Source organism: Thermobia domestica, chromosome 6 (genome assembly GCF_964235325.1).
Source record: "Thermobia domestica chromosome 6, izTheDome1.hap1.1, whole genome shotgun sequence".
Classification (NCBI taxonomy): Eukaryota; Metazoa; Arthropoda; class Insecta; order Zygentoma; family Lepismatidae; genus Thermobia; species Thermobia domestica.
The window spans coordinates 81,042,236-81,061,881 of record NC_137459.1 but is presented as its reverse complement, the minus strand read 5'-3'; the positions used below and the strand labels follow the sequence as shown (position 1 = coordinate 81,061,881).

At 37.5% G+C, this 19,646-nt stretch overlaps 1 protein-coding gene across 5 annotated transcripts in view; it reads right to left on the bottom strand.

Moving 5' to 3' along the window:
* The window catches only part of LOC145688072 (cell adhesion molecule Dscam1-like), a 1,774,182-nt gene that overhangs the window by 58,245 nt on the left and 1,696,291 nt on the right, over positions 1-19,646 (bottom strand). For 4 of the 5 annotated variants that reach the window (XR_014131839.1, XR_014131838.1, XM_081761792.1 and 1 more), the window contains exons 26-28: positions 10,157-10,311; positions 6,594-6,611; positions 3,338-3,436 (exon numbers count right to left, since the gene is read on the bottom strand). Coding sequence is in view for 3 of the 5 variants with exons in the window: in XM_081761792.1 (XP_081617918.1) it covers positions 3,338-3,436; positions 6,594-6,611; positions 10,157-10,311 (272 nt within the window). In the remaining 2 variants the exon portion in view is untranslated. The remainder of the gene's footprint in view (positions 1-3,337; positions 3,437-6,593; positions 6,612-10,156; positions 10,312-19,646) is intronic. The other variant, XM_081761793.1, reaches the window with a different exon arrangement.

Genomic DNA, 19,646 nt, shown 5'->3' with positions numbered 1-19,646 from the left:
TGGTGCTTAAAAGGTCACTATTAGAGATGTCGAAAGAGGTGGTCTAGTGCAATATCTCATGGTATTAACTAAGGTCATATGAAATAGATTCAGTTTTAGGAATATACATATTAGAAGCATTCTTGTTGACATTGATTTCTAAGAGTAGATAGTTCTTTGTAGAGTTGAAGTGCGATAGAGAGAGATGGGAGAAATACTTTCGCAAGCAGCTTTTGTTAAAGCATGATGATAATCGACAAGGAGATAATAATTATGAGTGAGCGATACTATGATATAGTGTGAAGGAAAATATGGTGTGTGAAGGGATGTTATGTTCATATGTATAAATGATATGATATTAAGATAATTACAATTGGATATAATAATAATAATAATAATAATAATAGTAGTAGTAATTTCTGAACTATACAGTTAATTCTATTACTGATAATTAATTTTGAAACGCCTGACGATGATCAACGCACCCGACAAGAAATATGTATACGATTTACTTTTCATTAATTTAAATTTGCATTCTTTCAAAATAACGCCAACAGACGTCTGCTCCCATTTTTACATTTCTGAGATTGCATCAAGTTCTTTACATCTTAGTACGGCCATTTCTACTATCGGATTCTGGTCTTCCGCGTTGATTGTAATAGGAAACTCGAGTGCTTGGTGGAGTGTAACATAGGCATCGTACGAGAAAGTTGAAGGAAAATATTTGACGGAATGGCTTACTCCCCAAGACGACAATTCTTCTGTGAGAAGTACAAATACATAACCACACCGATAAGTTGACTTTTACGTTGCAAATTGAGAGAGAACGTTTCCATATGTTGCATTATTAAGTTTACGGGAATTTCTACGTTTCTATTTCGTCCTTAGAGTGACGAGAGTAGTAAGCATATTTGGTAAGCCTTTGGTGTGTTTGGGCCAGAGCCACCCGTAGCAGTTATAAGTTTACGCTCTTGGGAGGAGAGAAGCAGATTTACCTGGAGAATCAGTGTAACATTGTAACATTCAGGTACTGTATTAAGTTTCCCTTTCCCCGAGCTACATTCTTTCATATGACTATCCAATTACCTTTTCCTTGTAGCTCATATACCATCACGTTTGTTTTCTCTTTGCAATTGTGATTTTCTATAAAAGCAATTTAGGCCCAATCCCAGTACTTTGAATCCTAGGAGAGATGTGCTAGCTAAAATCCTCATTTATCTTCATTTTGCAGTGTAAACTAAGCTTAATCTAGGCTAACATCAGTCACCTGTACAATACGATTTTTATTGAAGCATGGTGACTTCCAATTGGGTCGAAGACCATTAGAAAACAACGAGTATTTGATGTGATGGTGATGTCTGAAGTGGAACATTCACACGAAATAATAATGGTGAATTGAATTGTAAAAAAGCTTGAATTACTCTCTTAACTAAGAAATTTCAAGGAAGAAAACTCGTATTTATCTATTAGAAAATTGTGCTAAAACATTTGAAAAAATAATATAACATAAGAACTTTACAACTTAACATTCATTAGAAGTGCATTAGTATATATATTATATAGTACAATTCGGAATTACATAAAATAAACAGCTATTAATGGGTTATTTTAAACCTCTTAAATAGAGAGTGGCTATTAAGTCTGAAACCAATGGAGGTATTGCATTTTGATTACAGTTGGAATATGCTGGTGACGAACGATGACTAAGTGGAAACATTTCTTTATGGAGGCAATTGGGGAGATCAACAGACCACAGTGAATTCGAAACATTGCTATAAAGAAATCATGAAATAAGATAATTTCACAACAAGCAATATTGTGGAAGAGCAATAAGTGAATACAGAACAGCTGTTTTTGACAATTTTTCTTGTCAGTCTTACGAAAACAGTGGAACATACGGGAACTGCAATCATCTAACCTCGGAATAAAGTGCAGAAAAAGTGCATAATAACTTCCATTCGTATAAGTTGCAGATATTGCACCTTCCATTTTAAGACAACTCTGACAACTGATTCAAATGTGTAATGGGTTGTCGTTTCATATTCAAAGTAACCATATTCCTTGGAGAAAGTGACGCTTTCCAACGAGGTGAATTTTTCTGCAACTTGGAAGGTGAGCTAACATTATTACTGCTTCTGGTTAAAGATGAAACGTCACTGGTTCACTGACTGCAAGAATATCCAAAATTGATACTATGGTGTGGGGTTTATGGAGATTTCAAAATGTTTTCTCATTTTTCCTCTATGTAGCTTGCTGAAATGGTACCGGCACTTTGCATGATTCTCAGTCATTCTGAATGGTTTATTCAAATCAGGTGTCACTTCATTACAACAATGTTCAGGTTACATATTTCTCACAGGCTGGATTGGAAGGAGAAGGGAGTCTGTAGAATGAATACCATAGTCCAATGACCTGAACTTCATAGATTCGATCATACGGAGAAATTTAAAATTAGCTTAGCTGGTCTGAAAATCTGAATCCTCACATGTTGGAAAGAGTTGAAAGAATCATCGTGGAAGCTTTAATGTACTGTGACCAGATTCTGACAAGCGAAAAGTAGGACACAAATATAATACCTAGTATATGATAGTTCAATGCGTCGGCAATACACATGTCCTTATTTCATTTAACGTTAACTTTAAATTAATAATTTATTTTAGTTTTTTTTTAAAGCACCCAACAAAATGTTGAAGGAATTTAACACAACTCGAAACGCTTTGATGAATGACAAAGTGGTTTATTTATATGAGAGTACAGTGAAACTTCGTGTAGGGTTGAAGATTTTTTTTTTAAATCGATTTTCGGAGTGTGGGATTATTTTAAGGAATGAGGGAAAATTTAGACCGGCACGAGGAACTTCTACTTAACTTGATTAGCATCATTGTCGTAGCTTGAAGTAGAAATCTTTCCTAAGTTCCCAATATCTCAACAAACCTCAGTAAAAACAATGTTTTTCAAAACAACAGTTTGGTGATTGTTCTCCTTTCCTAATCTTTTCAGGAGTGTTATAAAACACACTGGTTCATCATTCAGGAAAGGAGAGCCTGTGATTCAAAATGCTGTAAATAAAGAGTGAAACACTAAAGTATCGCAAATAAGTTAACTCAGAACATTTCGCAGGACACTTTAAAAAAGGACATTTCTCGATTTTCTAGGCGTTTTCGCAACACACAGGAGAACTCTTTAAAAAACAGTACTGTACTGCGAAAATCAGTACGTCTGGTCAAACTACTTTAATGAAATGTGTTAATAACAGTGGAAAACATGTGGCGCACTTTTGTTATTAGCAGTACTGTTTATCAGTTCTCCTAACTGTTCCAGACTTTATAGCCATTATGTACATGATAGTTCTTTATACCTTGTATAGTGCTTCCAGGAGAATTTCCCGGTTTCCATTGCAATGTTATGCTTGATATAGTTGTCGATGAGACGAAGAACACAGGAGGCACTGGTGGTACTAGAAAATAAAATAATAATAATAATAATAATAAACAAATCAGTAAATATAACCTAGTTCATTAAGTAAACAATTAGTCAATATAATACTCCAATTGTTGATTAAGAGAAAAATGTACACAAACATTCATCACTGTTTGTGAAAATTGTAACTAACAACACTAAGTAAGATACACATCAGTGGAGAGGAATTTATATTATAGGTTTGTTATGCGACTATACAGAAATGATTACAATTTTAGAGCTGCATAAAATTACAACTTTGATAAATCAGAGCACGTGCTGCAATTAGAGCATCTGTACATTGTGGCATTGAAATCAAATATGGGTTGGCTGTTTTCTTGAGAAATCATCAGCTACACTGCTTATATACCAGTTCACAGTATATAAGCACCGTATGTTGAAAGATAGTGACGTAGAAGGTGTCTACTAACCACATCACACACATATTCGACGGGATACATATCAGGAGACTGTGCAGACCAAAGAAACCGTGACATCCGTCGTTTCTTAAGATAGGTTTAAACATTCCGGGATATATAGGGCTGGGGACTATTCTGTTGAAATATGGCATTCGAAGTCAGTGGCATACGTAGAAGTTCATGAAGGAAGTTCAAACACTCAAATCTTATATCCTTTCAGAACAATCATGATTTATATATATATATACTAGCTGAATATACCCATTCTTGGCATGGATCCGATAAAATATATATGTAAACAAAATGAATAGCGAAACAATATCGATCATTTTCTACTACTTATACATATCCCTAGCCCCCTGGGACCCCCTGGTTCGAATTGTTAAAAAAACGCCTCTGGCCCACAATCGATGGGGGCTGTATTTGGAAGTCAACGCCTATGGGAGTATCACCAGCCATTTCACCGACCGCGAAAACTATGGATTTGCCAATAATATCGGTCATTTTGGATTCTTTTTACATGTCTCGATATCCCCCCGGTGACCCCCGGCTCCGGTTTTGGATTATTTTTACATGTCTCGATGACCCCTCTATTATGACACCCGTTTCTAAGCTAATTGAGGCTAAATTTCAAAGTAAATGCCATCTTAAGTTTCACCATTGAGCTCAGCGACCACGAAAGCTATGGATTTGACACTAATATCGGTCATTCTAGATCATTTTTACATGTCTCGGTAACCTCCCCCCACATGTGACCCCGGCCGGCATACAATGGTAGCTGAATTTGCAAGTCATCGCTAATGAAAGTGTCACCATTGATCTCAGCGATCGCGAAAACTGTGGATTTGATACTAATATATGTCATTTTGGATTATTTTTATATGTCTCCGTATCTCCCGGTGACCCCCGGCCCGCAGCCGAATGGGGTGAATACGATCGAAGTTTCACCATTGATCTCAACGACCGCGAAAACTACGAATTTGACACTAATATCGGTCATTTTGGACTATTTTTACGTGTCTCGGTATCCCTCCCCCCGCTGACCCGCGGCCCGCATAAAATGGTAGCTGAATTTGCAAGTCATCGCTAATGGAAGTGTCACCATTGATCTCAGCGACCGCAAAAAAATACGGATTTGACACTAATATCGGTTATTTTTGGATTACTTTTACATGTCTCATTGAACGCCCCCTCAGCCCCCCCTGGTTCGAATTTTGACAAAAACGCATCGCCTTGGTCTGGGGCCTAAACCAGGGTATCCGTGATCAAAATTTGGTAACTCTTGGTCAACTTGTATGGTCCCTAGGCTAAATCCGGTAAACGCCCCCTCCTGAGACCTTCTGGTTCGAAATAAAAAAAAAACGCTTTGTCTTGATCTGGGACCTGGACCAAGGTACCCCTGACCAAAATTTGATAACTCTCGGTCCACTCGTCGGTTCTCCAGGCCGAACACAGACAGACAGACAGACAGACAGACAAACACAAAAACAAACTCTTTATTTTATTTATATTAGAAGATAGAAGATACTTTTGCACAACTATCTTGGTCAAGGGCTCATCAATCATTTATTGATTTTAGAAAGGCATACGACTCAATTAGGAGGGAAACATTGTACAGAATTCATACAGAATTTGGAATACCGAGAATGCTAGTTAGATTAATTAAGATGCATTTAAATGAATCACAAAGTAAATTCCGAGTAGCAAAATTCTTGTTCCCCAGTTTTCACGTCTAAAATGGCCTGAAACAAGAATATATGTTGTCGCCATTATTATTCAACTTTGTTCTGGAGTACGCTATAAGGAAAATCAGAAATAGCAACCCGGGTCTAGAGCTGAATGGTATTCACCAAATTGTGGCGTATTCTGATGATGTAAATATAATAGGGGATGATAGGAGAACAGGTCTTATTAAATGCTTGCAGGGACATGGGTTTGGAAGTAAATGTAGAGAAAACTAAATGCATGGAAGTTTGCCGGGATCGTAATACTGCAAATTATGGATGGTTAAAATGTCAAATAATACTTTCGATAAAGTGGATACTTTCCAATATCTAGGATCAATGTTAACAGAAAAAAAAAAGAAATTAAATGTCGACTGAAAGCAGGGAATTCGTATTATTATACAGTTCAAAAACTTTTGTCATCGGGAATTCTTTCGAGGAACGAAGGTTAAAATACGTAAAATATTAATAATGCCTCTTGTGCTGTATGGTAGCGAAATGTGGTCACTTACTCTGAGAGGACAATGAAGACTGAAAGTATTTGAGAATAAAATCCTAAGACGAATGTTCGGACCCAAGAGGAACCTGAACGGGGAATGATGGAAACTTCATAATGAGGAACTGCATAACTTATACCGTTCGCCCAACATTGTTAGGATCATTGAGTCTAGGAGGCTGAGATGGGCAGGTCAGTAGCCAGAATGGAAGAAAGTAGGAACGTTTTCAATGTTTTAACTAGAAATTCAATTGGAAAATGACCATTAAGAAAACCTAGGCGCAGATGGGAGGACAATATTAAGTTGGTTCTCGCAGAAATATGAACACAAAGTAAAAGCTTCATACATTTTTCTAAGGACAATAGCTAATGGGGAGCTTTTAAACTCCATGTTCCATAGGCTATAGAATTAGTTAGTAAGTTATAGATGGCGTATTAGCATGCAACTACTAAATGGATCTTCTTAATATTAAGGGATAAAGTAAAAGAAAAGAAATACCATTCTTTTATACTTACTGCCTTTATTCCGTGTTTCTGTGTGTGCATTGAAAAGAGAAATATACATTTTATTCCATCTGTTTACATAACATTACTCTCCTAGGTTTATTCAAAAGCAATTGTAAGATATTATAATCCATAACAATGTTAATATCCAAATGTTAACTTATTTATTCTCTGCTTAAGTATTTAGCGAGTTTAAAATTAATATTTGATCTAAACGTTACACGTAGAACATATTGATCAGAACTAAATCAGAGTTATTATAAGTAAGTTAGATATATAGTATTAACTAATAATTCAAGGGTACCTGTTCCATGGCCTATGACGTGCTTTACGAATTCTCCTCACATTTCCCTTTCAACAGAGGCATTTTAAACTTAAACTTACTCTATGATTCCATGGGCGGAGCTATGGAGGGCACTGTCCTCCCAACTTTTTGACAAAATAAATAAATAAATAAATAAATAAAAATCGCAGGCCCGAGACCGACCAAAAGCTATGATTCAAACTTTCAATATTCTCACCTGGACATGGCTTTCATTAAAGTATTTTATTTATTTACTTTATATAAATGTTTTAACTAATTGGTTGATTATAAATGTTTCACTAGGTTTGAAAGGCCTGTATTAATATGTATAACACACACAATAACGAATGATACATGAAAAACTGCGGAAACGGTACAAGTTTTAGACATACTGTTTTAAATGTTCGATGTTGTTCTTTTCGCCATATGACACACGTCTGTGTGGTAATCTAATTCGCCTCACACGAATGATTCTAAATGCAGTTGAAATGCGATCCTGGAGCTCACCGAAATTTGTTGGTAGCGGAAAGACATACTCTGCGTCTTTTATATGCCCCAAAGAAAAAAAAATCATGTTGAGGTCTGTGAGCTGCGTGCGATACTCGCCCTAACTCGATTGGACGTCCTGTGCTTTTATTTTTTCATAAGCAATCAGTGTCCTCAAACTATCGTTACCATCTAATAACGCTTTTGAGATTTGGTGGTGCAATTGAAAACTGTCTGCGGAATGTATGATGTACGAGAACAACACAAAACTCTTCTTATACCCCGAAACACAGAATGCTTTCAGCTGCATAAACGCCATTTTGAAAACTAGGCTTGTGCTGCCATCTCTCGCTACCACCCAGAGTATATGAACATGAAAAGTTAAACTTCCAAATACGTCCTCTTGCTTTATCATTAGTACAAACGATTATATTAAAAAAAAAGTTTTCGACATATTTAACTTTAAAACCCAATGAATCATTTATAATCACTTGTAGACCTACCTAAAATTTCAATGATGAACTTTACGTCAAAACTCCTCTAAGCAACGTATAAAATTGAATGTCCAAAACAACACACAAATTCTTATTCATGCCAATGAAGTTTATTTCCAATTCAATATCAAAATTAATGAAATCATAAGAGTTGTATATTGTTCGTTATAGCTTTCTAATTATTCAACATGTATTAATGAAACTGACCAAAGCACTAATTATATGTCTCCAATTCTGCATCTCGAAAACTTTTTGTCTTTCACCACTATGCCTGTCTTCGACGTTAAAATCACCGTTCTCTCACTAATAGCGCCCTCACTATAAGCACTTGAGAGCATTCGATGAGACTCAGCCGCAGTTTTCTTCATATTAAAACAAAAAAGTAGAACCTCCCGCAAATGGCGAGAATTTGGCTCGCAAACTGACATTTTCAATCGAGAACAACTTTACGATGCACACACAAATCGACTAATGCTTGAATGGTGTTATGTTGACAGAGGTCCAAGCTAACTGCCTGACGTCTGCGATCTGTTTATTTCGATCGCTACTTACCGTTGTAGCCACCTATCGGAAAACGGCGGAAGCAAAGTTGTACACCTTGTATATCAATGAAGAATAACACACGGGGTAGGAAACTCTAGTTGAGTGAAAACGCGGCTGCAGATAGCACATAAAGAAGCAATTAATACTCAACATCTCATCCGTGATTAAAATATTTCTGGTATCAAACTGTTATTGAATCAATAAGCAACACTTTAATTATGTTGCATTCTTTCGAGACACCGCAGAAAAAGAACGCGAAAGGGTAACACTAATAAAGAAAACTGCTATTTTATATTCTGAAGTTAGCTTTTACTAGAGATTTTAAGCATGTAGATTGAGATTATTCCGGCCAATACATTATGGCGATAAATATAGTATTTTTATCGTCAAATATCGCCTCTTATTTCTTTATAAGTTTTTATTCTACTAGAGACTTGACAATAGATACACAACTTCGTACATCGACAATAGATAGGAATGCATATTATGACTATAGTAGCAGTGCTTTTAACCAAAAGTAGTGTCCTTATTTGGAAACTCGTATTCTGTAAGCGATTTTTCAATGTAGTAGTTTTATCTAAACAAAGGTATAGTTTTAGTGGCCACCGGTTCATGTTGGAATCTCAGAGGGCAAAGAAAAGCGAATAGCGCAGAGGGTTAGCGCGTTAAGAGTGTGCATATTGAATCTATTCGTATTGTCATTTACAGTACCTGTAACAAACTCATTGAGTGTATTGCAGATTGTATTGTATTTCATTATGCGGATTATATAGTTTTGTCTCTTTCCTGTGGACTATTTTGTTTTAATGTTTATATGTTTGTTTATGTGTTATAAAGTTAAACACTATTAGAAACTAATTCCTAACACTACACTATCTTCTAAAGTATCAGGTTCACTTTACCCATAGAACTTTGTCCACAGGCTTCCACTTTGTAGCTTGAACGTTCCAAATATGTACCATTTTAAATAAGAACGTTTATACATTCCCAAGAACGAGAAACTCAATTTTAGACATGAAACAGGAACAGATCCTGGTTTAGTTTAAATTATTAATATTAGATTACTTAAAATGAAAACATGGATATATAACATGGTTTAGTTTAAAATGAAACATGGATATATAAGAAATTAATGTGTAGTTGAGTTTTGCCTTTCCATCCCGACCGTACAAAGTTGCTTTATGTGTGCACCAGATAATAACTTGTATAGTGGAAGTCAGTAAGTTTCATTTAAGAAAAAAAATATTCAAAGAATAAAATAAATAAAATGAAAATAAACAATAAAAATAAAAAAATAAATAAAAACATACAAAAAATAGATAAATAAGTAAATAAGATGCTAGTATCTAAAAAAGTTATTTTAGGACCCTTAGACTAAATTAGGCTCTGATTCCGCTTGCTTCAAAATAAATATTATTTTACAATAAAGATATATTTTTACAATCGTAGATAATTGGATCAATAGAGAATCGCTTACATAAATTTTTCTTTTTTTTTCTCTTTTTTCATCTTCCTTACATTAGGGTGCCAATATCAAGCATTCACCATAATTTTCATCCTCAGTTCCATTATTCAATCCAACTTTGAGCGAGCAAGGTCACCTACTTATCGAGGTGCTTACAGCCTCTTGTGCTCGTAACTTCAATTGATATATAATCATTTTTATAATACTTTTATATGTTAAATAATATATTGCATTCCAACACACATTATTCAGGAAATGGTGTACATATGTGCCTGCAACTTACCTTTCACAATTAGATTGTAAACTATCTCGTCTTTGTCAACAATGTTTTCTGCTGTACAGGTGTAGTTTCCAGCGTCACCGCTTTCAATAGATGTTATGTGCAATGTGCCTTCTCGACTTATTTGGACCCTCTTACTTTCGCGCACTGCAGTTCCTCTAAAATAGGAAGAATATATTTTATTAATTAGCAGACGTAAAAGCCCTACAAAACATAAATCTTATAACTAGTAATTCAGGATAGTCTAACTAAAACACAGTAGATTTTGTTAATGGGATCACCAGCTATTAGAAGCAAATGGGTAATAATTGTGAATAAAACGACGGGGAAGGAAATCTTAAGATTTGAAATTTCTCCATCCAAGGGGAAAATTAAGGGCAGGGGAAAAATTACTTATAGGAGAAGATAGGGTAATAAGAGACACTCGGGGTAATACGAGACAAAAGTAATTTAAAATGTTAACAATTTTCAAGTCACTTTTCTGATTCTTTGTATACATATATACTTTGTTACTGGGCAACGCAATAGAAAATTATTTTATTTCTTCCCAATATACTGCGAATATATATATAGGGTATTTCAGAACAACACCGACAACGTTTGGGAGGTGATTCCTGACACCAAAATAAGACAAAAACTAGGATGCACAAATGCTTCCTTTAAGAGTTATGGACTGCCGAAAACACAAAAAATGAATTTAAAGGTCCATAGTTCCAAAACTATGGGACCTACCGTAGTCAGATTAAGACTTCACTCTGGAACTAGTTTATGCCCTATCCAAATATGCATGTTTCAGAATCCTGCGGAACTTCCGCAACAATTTTTATAGAGGTAGTTGGTGAGTACTTCAAATTATATGCCCGTAGCCAAACTGCCTATATAAAAATTGTTGCGTGTAGGGATGCACGCGAGACGAGACGAGACGAGAAATGCAAAAGTCTCGTCTCGTCTCGCAGCCTCAAATGTTGGTCTCGTCTCGCGTCTCGTCTCGTCTCGCAAATGTGAAGTCTCGTCTCGCGTCTCGCATAAAATTTAGAGTCTCGTCTCGCGTCTCGCGCGAGACTTTCTCGCATGGTCTCGCAGTCTCGCATATATTCTAGGTCAAAATTTTGCAATGTGTTATTCTATGGCTGTTAATGAATGATGATGTGATATTCTGTCCGAAGGCAGGTATTTGACCTAAAGGTCCCTTGGCAAGGTAAATCCATGGTGGTTTGCCATTGCTTTCCATCGGATGAATGTTCATAACATCCTAAGGAGACGGAACCTAGAGTTCAACATGGTGTCCGAACTTGTGTCCCCTCCGCTCCAAATTAAAAGAAAAGTTGTGCTGGAATTTGATTGCTGGACCATTAATTTTCGTCAAATTAATAGCATAATTTACAGCAAAACCAGCATAAATGGTTACTGGATCCAACATTGTTTTCCAGCTTAGAGGTCTCCAGCAATATTTTCCAGTATGCCATGCGGGCACATTTTTGCCCCGAAAGAAAGTCGCTAATGTAATTAGGATATAAAGAATATAACCTTTCCGTATATGTTTTTCTGAACGCATTGAACCAAACCCGGATCTTTTTACTATATCTATATGTAAATTGCTTCGTCTTTATTTAAAGGGATTTCAACCATGTCTTTGCCTGCTTCTGGTCCGAGGAATGCTCTAACGTCACAATATCCAAAATTGACACGGATTGTTCCCTTAAAATAGGTTTGAACTTTTTTTCATAAAGTTTAAACTCTCTAACATTAAATTTGTGGAAGCAGCAGAGAAAATATAAAAATACGTTACTTGTGTAGGAGAACAGTGCTCCCATCTATTGTAGCCTATCTCCCTTTACACCAACCAACAAGGAATAGCATTACTTGTGTCAATGGACTTGTGGATAACGCAATATGTTAACAATTGCGAGAATCCAAATATCCAACAAATTATACTTGATATGAGAAAAGCTGGGGGCCGCGGTGACTCAGTGGTAGAGCGCTCACCTCTGGTGCTTGGGGTTCTGGGTTCGATCCCAACCCCCGCCAAGTGAACTTTGTGGTGGACAAACACCGTGTACGTGGGTTTCCTCGGGGTTCTCCCGTTTCCTCTCACTTTCTTCATTCCATCATTTCAATCATTACTCATCATCACCGTCTCCTTTAGCCTAACCGGTATAACCGCGGGACGTAAAACTCAAAGATTTCATTTCATTTTATTTACCAAAAAAGCTTTCTGGATCAATTTCCAGATCATACAGTTGAACAAACTGCAGTGTTGCCAGAATTCGCATTTTATCAACTTTCGCTTTCAACTTATATAGTGTTGCCAGATCTAGAAAATAAATTTACTGACAGATATAGGACCATTCCTACCATCTCCCACCAAACCTATAGGCCATAATACCAAACCAGTGTCTGAATTAAACTTCCGAACTAGAAGGGGATGTTTTTGATAAATATATGGAAAGAAAATACTTATTTCATGTAAAAATATCATGTTATTTCTGCGAGACGGGCCGGAGATAAACTTTGACGAGAGGGGATTTCCCCACCATCGCCCAACATTAATCGGTAGTAGTAATGTGAAAAAGACAGAAACAACAAAAATATCACATTTCGAAGCAATAGGGAGTCTTATTCGCTTTACAGACCAAAAACAGACGTTCATGTATTCGTGCGCGGCCGCGTGTATGTGTTTGTGTCGCAAAATAAAGTCCTAAATGGATGCTGTAATACATTTCCAATTTACAAAGTTTTTCTTTTTTAATGATGTTTAGAAATTAAAGGCGGCTTTAATTCTGAAAATCAACCTTGAATAATAATAAATCTCATAAAATGTATATTGCCCCAATCACTTTTTTGTTTCTGGAGGCATTAACGCTCAACCTAGAAAAGTCAATAAATATAAAATCACTAAATATGCAATTAAATATAATTCATAAATGTTGCGAGACTGCGAGAAGTCTCGCGATACTTCTCGTGCGAGACTTAACCAAATCTCGTCTCGCGTCTCGTCTCGCATGGTTTAGTCTCGTCTCGCGTCTCGCATAAAATTTTCAGTCTCGTCTCGTGTCTCGTCTCGCAGATGCGAGACGAGACGCGAGACGAAACGAGACTTCTCGCGTCTCGCGTGCATCCCTAGTTGCGTGAGCACCTTAGGATTCTGAAAAATGGATTTTTGGATAGCACACATGTTAGTTCCTAAGTGAAGTCTTGATCCGACTACGGTAGGTCCCATAGTTTTGGAGCTATGGGCCTTTAAAGTTCATTTTTGCATGTTTTCGGCAGCCTATAACTCCGAAAGGAAGCATTTGTGCACCCAGGTTGGTCTATACTTTTCGTCTTATTTTGGTGTCAGGAATCACCTCCCAAACGTTGTCGGTGTTGTTTTGAAACACCCTGTATATACAATGATGGTATTCTAATCTTTTAACAATCGTCTCTCTCTCTCTCTCCCTCTCTCTCTCTCGGGTTTCCCACCAAGAAAGTGCCATATTTTGAGGAATGATAGTATTGGTCATGACAAGCAATCGATCGAGATATCGATGAAAAGACTTGACATTCATTATTTTATACACATTACTTCGAAGGTACATATCTCGAGAACTAATGAATACATTGGAGTCATTCAAAAACGTGTTGCAGATAGGTAGCACACGTAATAGGCATTAGGGGCCGATCAGGTATGTAACGCTGTTTTTGATCAATTTTGCCCTCTCCCTTGTCACGCTTCGTAATGCAAGGCTGAACCCCTCCGCCTTTGTTACGAAACGCTTTTTGATGTTTGTTTTTTCATCAATTTTGATTATTTTGGGAGTTATCACACACACACACACACACACACAAAAACTAATTTTAATGGCAGAACTTTTCATTACAAAATGCTTGTATTTTGATTATATTTGTAGTGTTTTTTCGCCAACAAATTAAAGTATTAGAAAATGGTAGTACTGTAATAATATTTTAACCCCATAAGGTTGTTTAAATGAAATGAAATCTGTGAGTTTTACGTCCCACGGTTATGCCGGTTAGGCTAAAGGAGACGGTGATGATGAGTAATGAATGAAATGGTGGAATGAAGAAAGTAGGAGGAAACGGGGAACCCCGAGAAAACCCACGCACACGGTGTTTGTCCGCCACAAAGTTCACTTGGCGTGGGCTGGGATCGAACCCGGGTCCCCAAGCACCAGAGGTGAACGCTCTACCACTGAGTCACCGCGACCCCATAAGGTTGTTTAATTAACCCGTCTTAATTCTTTGAAATTCCATACTGTCGTTTTCCCAAGGAGATCACACCAAACTTCTTAGGTCACAAATGATTGGCAAGGAGGAAGTGCTGCAGGAAGACGCCTGTGAAACAGGATCTAGAGAATTGACATTGACTTTTTTTTTTTTTTTGTGGAATGCAGGATCTTTCCTGTATTTGAAGTTTCCCAGTGTCGACGATACACATCGTAATATGTGGACAACGCCTTAGATACGTATCACATTCATTACACTCAGAGATCCCAGCTGGGCCGTGCCGTGGGGGGCGGGCCAAACGGGGCGATGGCCCCGGGCGCCGAAGTAAGGGGGGCGAAAAAATCGGGAGAAAAAAGGAAAAGAAAGATAGGAAAAATTACTTAAAATATATTTATGGGGGCGCCGTCGTATACTCTCGCCCCGGGCGCTGATTTTCCACGGCACGGCACTGGATCCCAGTATCCCGGACAAAATCCCGGAATTCATGTTCTGTCTGCTCATTGAATTGAAACAATTCAAAGTTGCTTGCTTTTACAACAATACAAGTGAGCGCGAAAAGTACAGAGGTGTTTTCACTAATTTGTTAGGCATCTTTCTTTCACTCTTGGTTACGTCATACGTGTGTGTGTTTATGTCTGGGTTTAACAATCGGTTCTGCGAACTCGAAATATTTTAACAACCGGTTCTAGCGAACCTGCTGAATAGCACCACTATATATATATATATATATATATATATATATATATATATATATATATATATATATATATATATATATATATATAACTTCTTTCATGCTGTATTGTACCTTGTTATTAAACTGGGGTTACAAGGGGTATGCCTAAGATGTACTCTATCGTCCTACCTTTTTACATGTTTTTATTCTGGCTACTTTTCTGTCAATTGTCATGTGAAAATTAAGGTTAGTGAAAGTCGTAGTTGAAAGTTGAATGCTTTTAATTACAAACTATACAAACTACAGACTTTTATAATTTGTGAAGTTTTTCACTCATTCTGAACATTTTGAAATGACAAAATTACACATTGTAGTCATATGAACCTTTTATTATTAAAAAAGGAAGGGCCTACATTGTAAAACAACTCTTTATGCTACAGCGACTTCTTAGACAGTAGGCTTTACAAAATTAAATAGGCTATGCCAAAATGAAAAATAGCATGCGTGAATACTTTTAACAATAATGGAATGAAACTTTTTAAGCTCTAAAACAGAAAATAGGCCTAGACCAAAACTTTTTAAACCAAACATTCTCTCTTTTTAACAGAATATTTACAAGATCTGCTCTTTTAACAATGAACGGATCATTTCATTGTAAAATTACAGGACCCGACCATAAAAGATAAACTCTTTATTCACTTCTTGAATATCATCATGAGGAGGCCAGTGGGATTTTAATCTTCAGTTAGCGAACCTGAAAAGACCAAATGACTGTCTCTTATTACCCCGACAAAACAAAAAGAATGGGCTAATACGAGACACGCATTTTCTGGCACGCTCATTTATCTGAGAACTGGAACAATTCCACTTTGAAGTATCACTAATGCTGTACAAATTTATGCAACCTATTTTTTAGAAATTTTTATAATTCAGTTGTAAAAAAATGTTCACGAAAAAGACTGACTTTAGGTACCTAAAGTTTTTGGTAGACACTTTTTGAAAGACAGAAAGAAAAGGTAAAGAAGTGGCCTAAAAGCAATGATTTTTTTAAAGGCTTGTACATAGAAAGATACAGTAAGCTGTGGATTTTTTTTTTGGTTTTCTGGTAATAAACCAAACTACCAGTCATTTTGTCTCTTATTGCCCCGTCTTCCCCTAGTTACGTCACTTGATTTAAAACTTATAGAGTACTTCCGGTTGCCATGGAAACTTGAAATTTGACATAAGTGTAGAATTTATAATGCAAGTAAAGGGAAAAAAAATCCGAAAGCTGGAACTTTCTTCCTCCAAGGAGAAAAATTAGGAGGCAAGGGAGAAATTACATATAATAACGTAATTTACGACAACAATTCGAAATCTACAGGGTTCTTCTTGTAGACATGAAAACTTGAAATTTGACAAAAGTATAGGATTTGTATTAGAATTAAAGGGGAAAAAATACGGAAACTCTGAATTTTCCCCTGCATGGAGGAAACTTAGGGAAGAGAGGCAATGTCTACATATTGTCACATCACTTATGTCGTTAAGACAATGATTGAAAATCTAGTACTTCTTGTAGAAATGCAGCCTGTAAATTTGGCACAAATGTAGGTTTCGTGATACAAGTAAAGGAGAAAACTCGAAAATTCGAAAAACACCGTGTGTGTGGGTTTTCTCGGGGTTCTCCCGTTTCCTCCCACTTTCTTCATTCCACCATTTCATTCATTACTCATCATCACCGTCTCCTTTAGCCTAACCGGCATAACCGTGGGACGTAAAACAAAGATTTCATTTCATTTCATTTCATTTCGAAAATTCGAAAGGGGCCATTGGTAGCTCTCCACGCTGGTCAACTGGCTAGCACCTGTGCCTTTGGTGTATGGGATGCTGGGTTCGATTCCCGGTGGAAGAGCCTTTGGAATTTTAACTATCGTCGATATTTCTGTGTTCGTGTCCCCTGTCTTTCTGGGTTGCTGGAAAAGCGAGTTAAACGAGTAAAAAGCAAGTAAAATTAAGTAGAAACCTAGTAATAAGTAGTTAAGCAAGTTAGGTGAATCAGTTAACTTAAAAAGAGTGATAGAGCGTTCACTTCTGCGGCATGGAGTCCTTGGTTCGATCCCAGCTGGCGCCAAGTGAGCTTTGTGGTGGAGAAATCCGTGTGCGTGAGTTCCCTTGGGATTCTCCCGTTTCCTCCCACTTTCTTCATTCATTTCGTTCATTTCTCATCACCACCGTCTCCCTTAGCCTAGGCGGCATAACCGTCGGAAGTAAAACTTTACAATTTCATTTCTGAAAACTTGAATTTCCCTCTTCCATGAAGGAAACTTAGGGACAAAAATGAAAAATTGTATATTCTTACGTCGTTTCTGAAAACGTTGCTCTAGGATATTCACTTCACTCATTTCTTTGCTTTTAACGAAGGCGTGGAGAAATTCCTAACTTATTTATTTTGAAATAATACATAATCTTATTCTTCCCGGGCATGTCAGCTAGCCTGGGAATCGATAGAGGCAGCAGCGCCAAAGGCGTTGCTCTTCATTGTCTATTTCCCCTATTTGTTTACTTAAAGGAAGACTTGGTGACGGCAACGCCAAAAGCATGAGGCAGTGAGGGGATGGGGATGGTTACAGATTTTTAACTTTCACTTTCACTGAAATAAGTATTTTAAGGAGGTGAGAGATTCACGTACGTTACTTCCCATAAATCTGTTCTACTCCTGCGACGACTAGGCATTTCAGGCTAGTATTTTATATTTTAATCAATTTAATATCATATACAGGGTTTGTCCAGAAAGTAATGAGACTGGCCGCAGCGCGGCGCAGGTTGTAGAGGGGGGGGGGTCCAAGCTAAGCAACGCACTGGGTGGCAGCCGCGTCCGAACTCTGACGCAGTGAGGATCACGCGTGGCGCCAAAGCTGTTTTTGAATTTTTGTCAACAGAGAACATGCGAAATGGGGTGTATTCGCTGGAGCAGCTCTACGCGATGAAATTTTGCTCTGAACGCCCTTCAATGAGTGGTTTGGACAAAAACGTGGCCAAAGTATCCAATCTTCTGGACTCCGACCACAATTCGCTCCATGTCTTCAACGGTCTCCCGTACGTTCTTCAACTCACCGAATCACTGGAAAACTTGGGCCCTTGACAAGGTGTCGTCTTTGTAAGCCTAATTGTGTAGCGGAAATGGAAAAGGCTGAAAGTGCCAAAAAATAAAAAATCGATGTTTTGCATGGAATGTGTTGTAAACGACATCGCCAATAACCTAGAGAAGGTCCAAAGTGTCAGAAAAATTCCCACTAGTTTCTAGAGCATTCGCAAGGAGCAGCACCGTAAAGGATAAAGTACAGTTTTAGGAAGTTTTTATTGAATACTGGAAATTTTACTTTGTGGCACTTTCAGCCTTTTCCATTTTCATTACACAATTGACAAAGTAAGCGTCTCGGAAGCGATTTTGCCCAGGTGAAAGGAAAATCTAATCACGTAGCGCTGCTCCAGCGAAAGCTTCCTTTCTCACATTCTCTGCCATGTGAAAACTCATAAATAGCTTTCGCGCCACGCGTGATCCTCACTGCGTCAGAGCTTGGACGCGGCTGCAACCCAGTGCGTTGCTTAGCTTGGACCCCTCACCACAACCCCCTCGGGGAGCGTGCAACTGGCGACTGGAGCGCTGCGCTGCGGCCAGTCTCATTACTTTCTGGACAAACCCTGTATATGATATTAAATTGATTAAAATATAAAATACTAGCCTGAAATGCCTAGTCTTCGCAGGAGTAGAACAGATTTATGGGAAGTAACGTACGTGAATCTCTCACCCCCTTAAAATACTTATTTCAGTGAAAGTTTAAGTTAAAAATCCGTAATGTCTCCCATCCCCTCACTGTCTCATGCTTTGGCGTTGCCGTCTGCAAGCCTACCTTTAAGTAAACAAATAGGGGAAATAGACAACGAAGAGCAACGCCTTTGGCGCTGCTGCCTCTATCAATTCCCAGGCTAACTGACATGCCCGGGAAGAATAAGATGTACAGTAAGATTTAAGCAATTGTAAAGAAAATCGCATATAACTTACAAACATAATGATTTAGAACACTGTATTTTAAACATATAGATGTATAAGGAAAACAGTGCAAGTTCATTAGTAAATATTCAGTATGACCATAGTTATTGAAATGTAAACTTTCGTGCAAAGTAACCTCATAGGTGGAGTTACTTTGAACACCATACAAAAAATATGTTCAACATACGAACATAACGTTTCTGTGCAATGTTTTGCGTCCCACCCAGTGCGTTGCTTAGCTTGGAACTTCCACCACAACCCCCCCGCGGAGCGTGCTACTGGCGACTGGAATGCCGCGCGACAGTTTCATTACTTTCTGGACAAACGCTGTAATCCTTGGGGAGGCTAAGGTTGTTAATCATGCGAAATATCATTTCAATTGATTTAGTAGTTACCAGCAGGATATCCATTCTTCGCATGTGGTGAATACGTTTCAATTTGGAAGTAAAGGGCTGAATTTGGTTTTAAACGGCATTGGAAGTGTCACTGTTCGTCTCAACGACACCGAAAACTATGGGCTAGACACTAATATCGGTCATTTTTGACTATTTTAAAGTATTTTC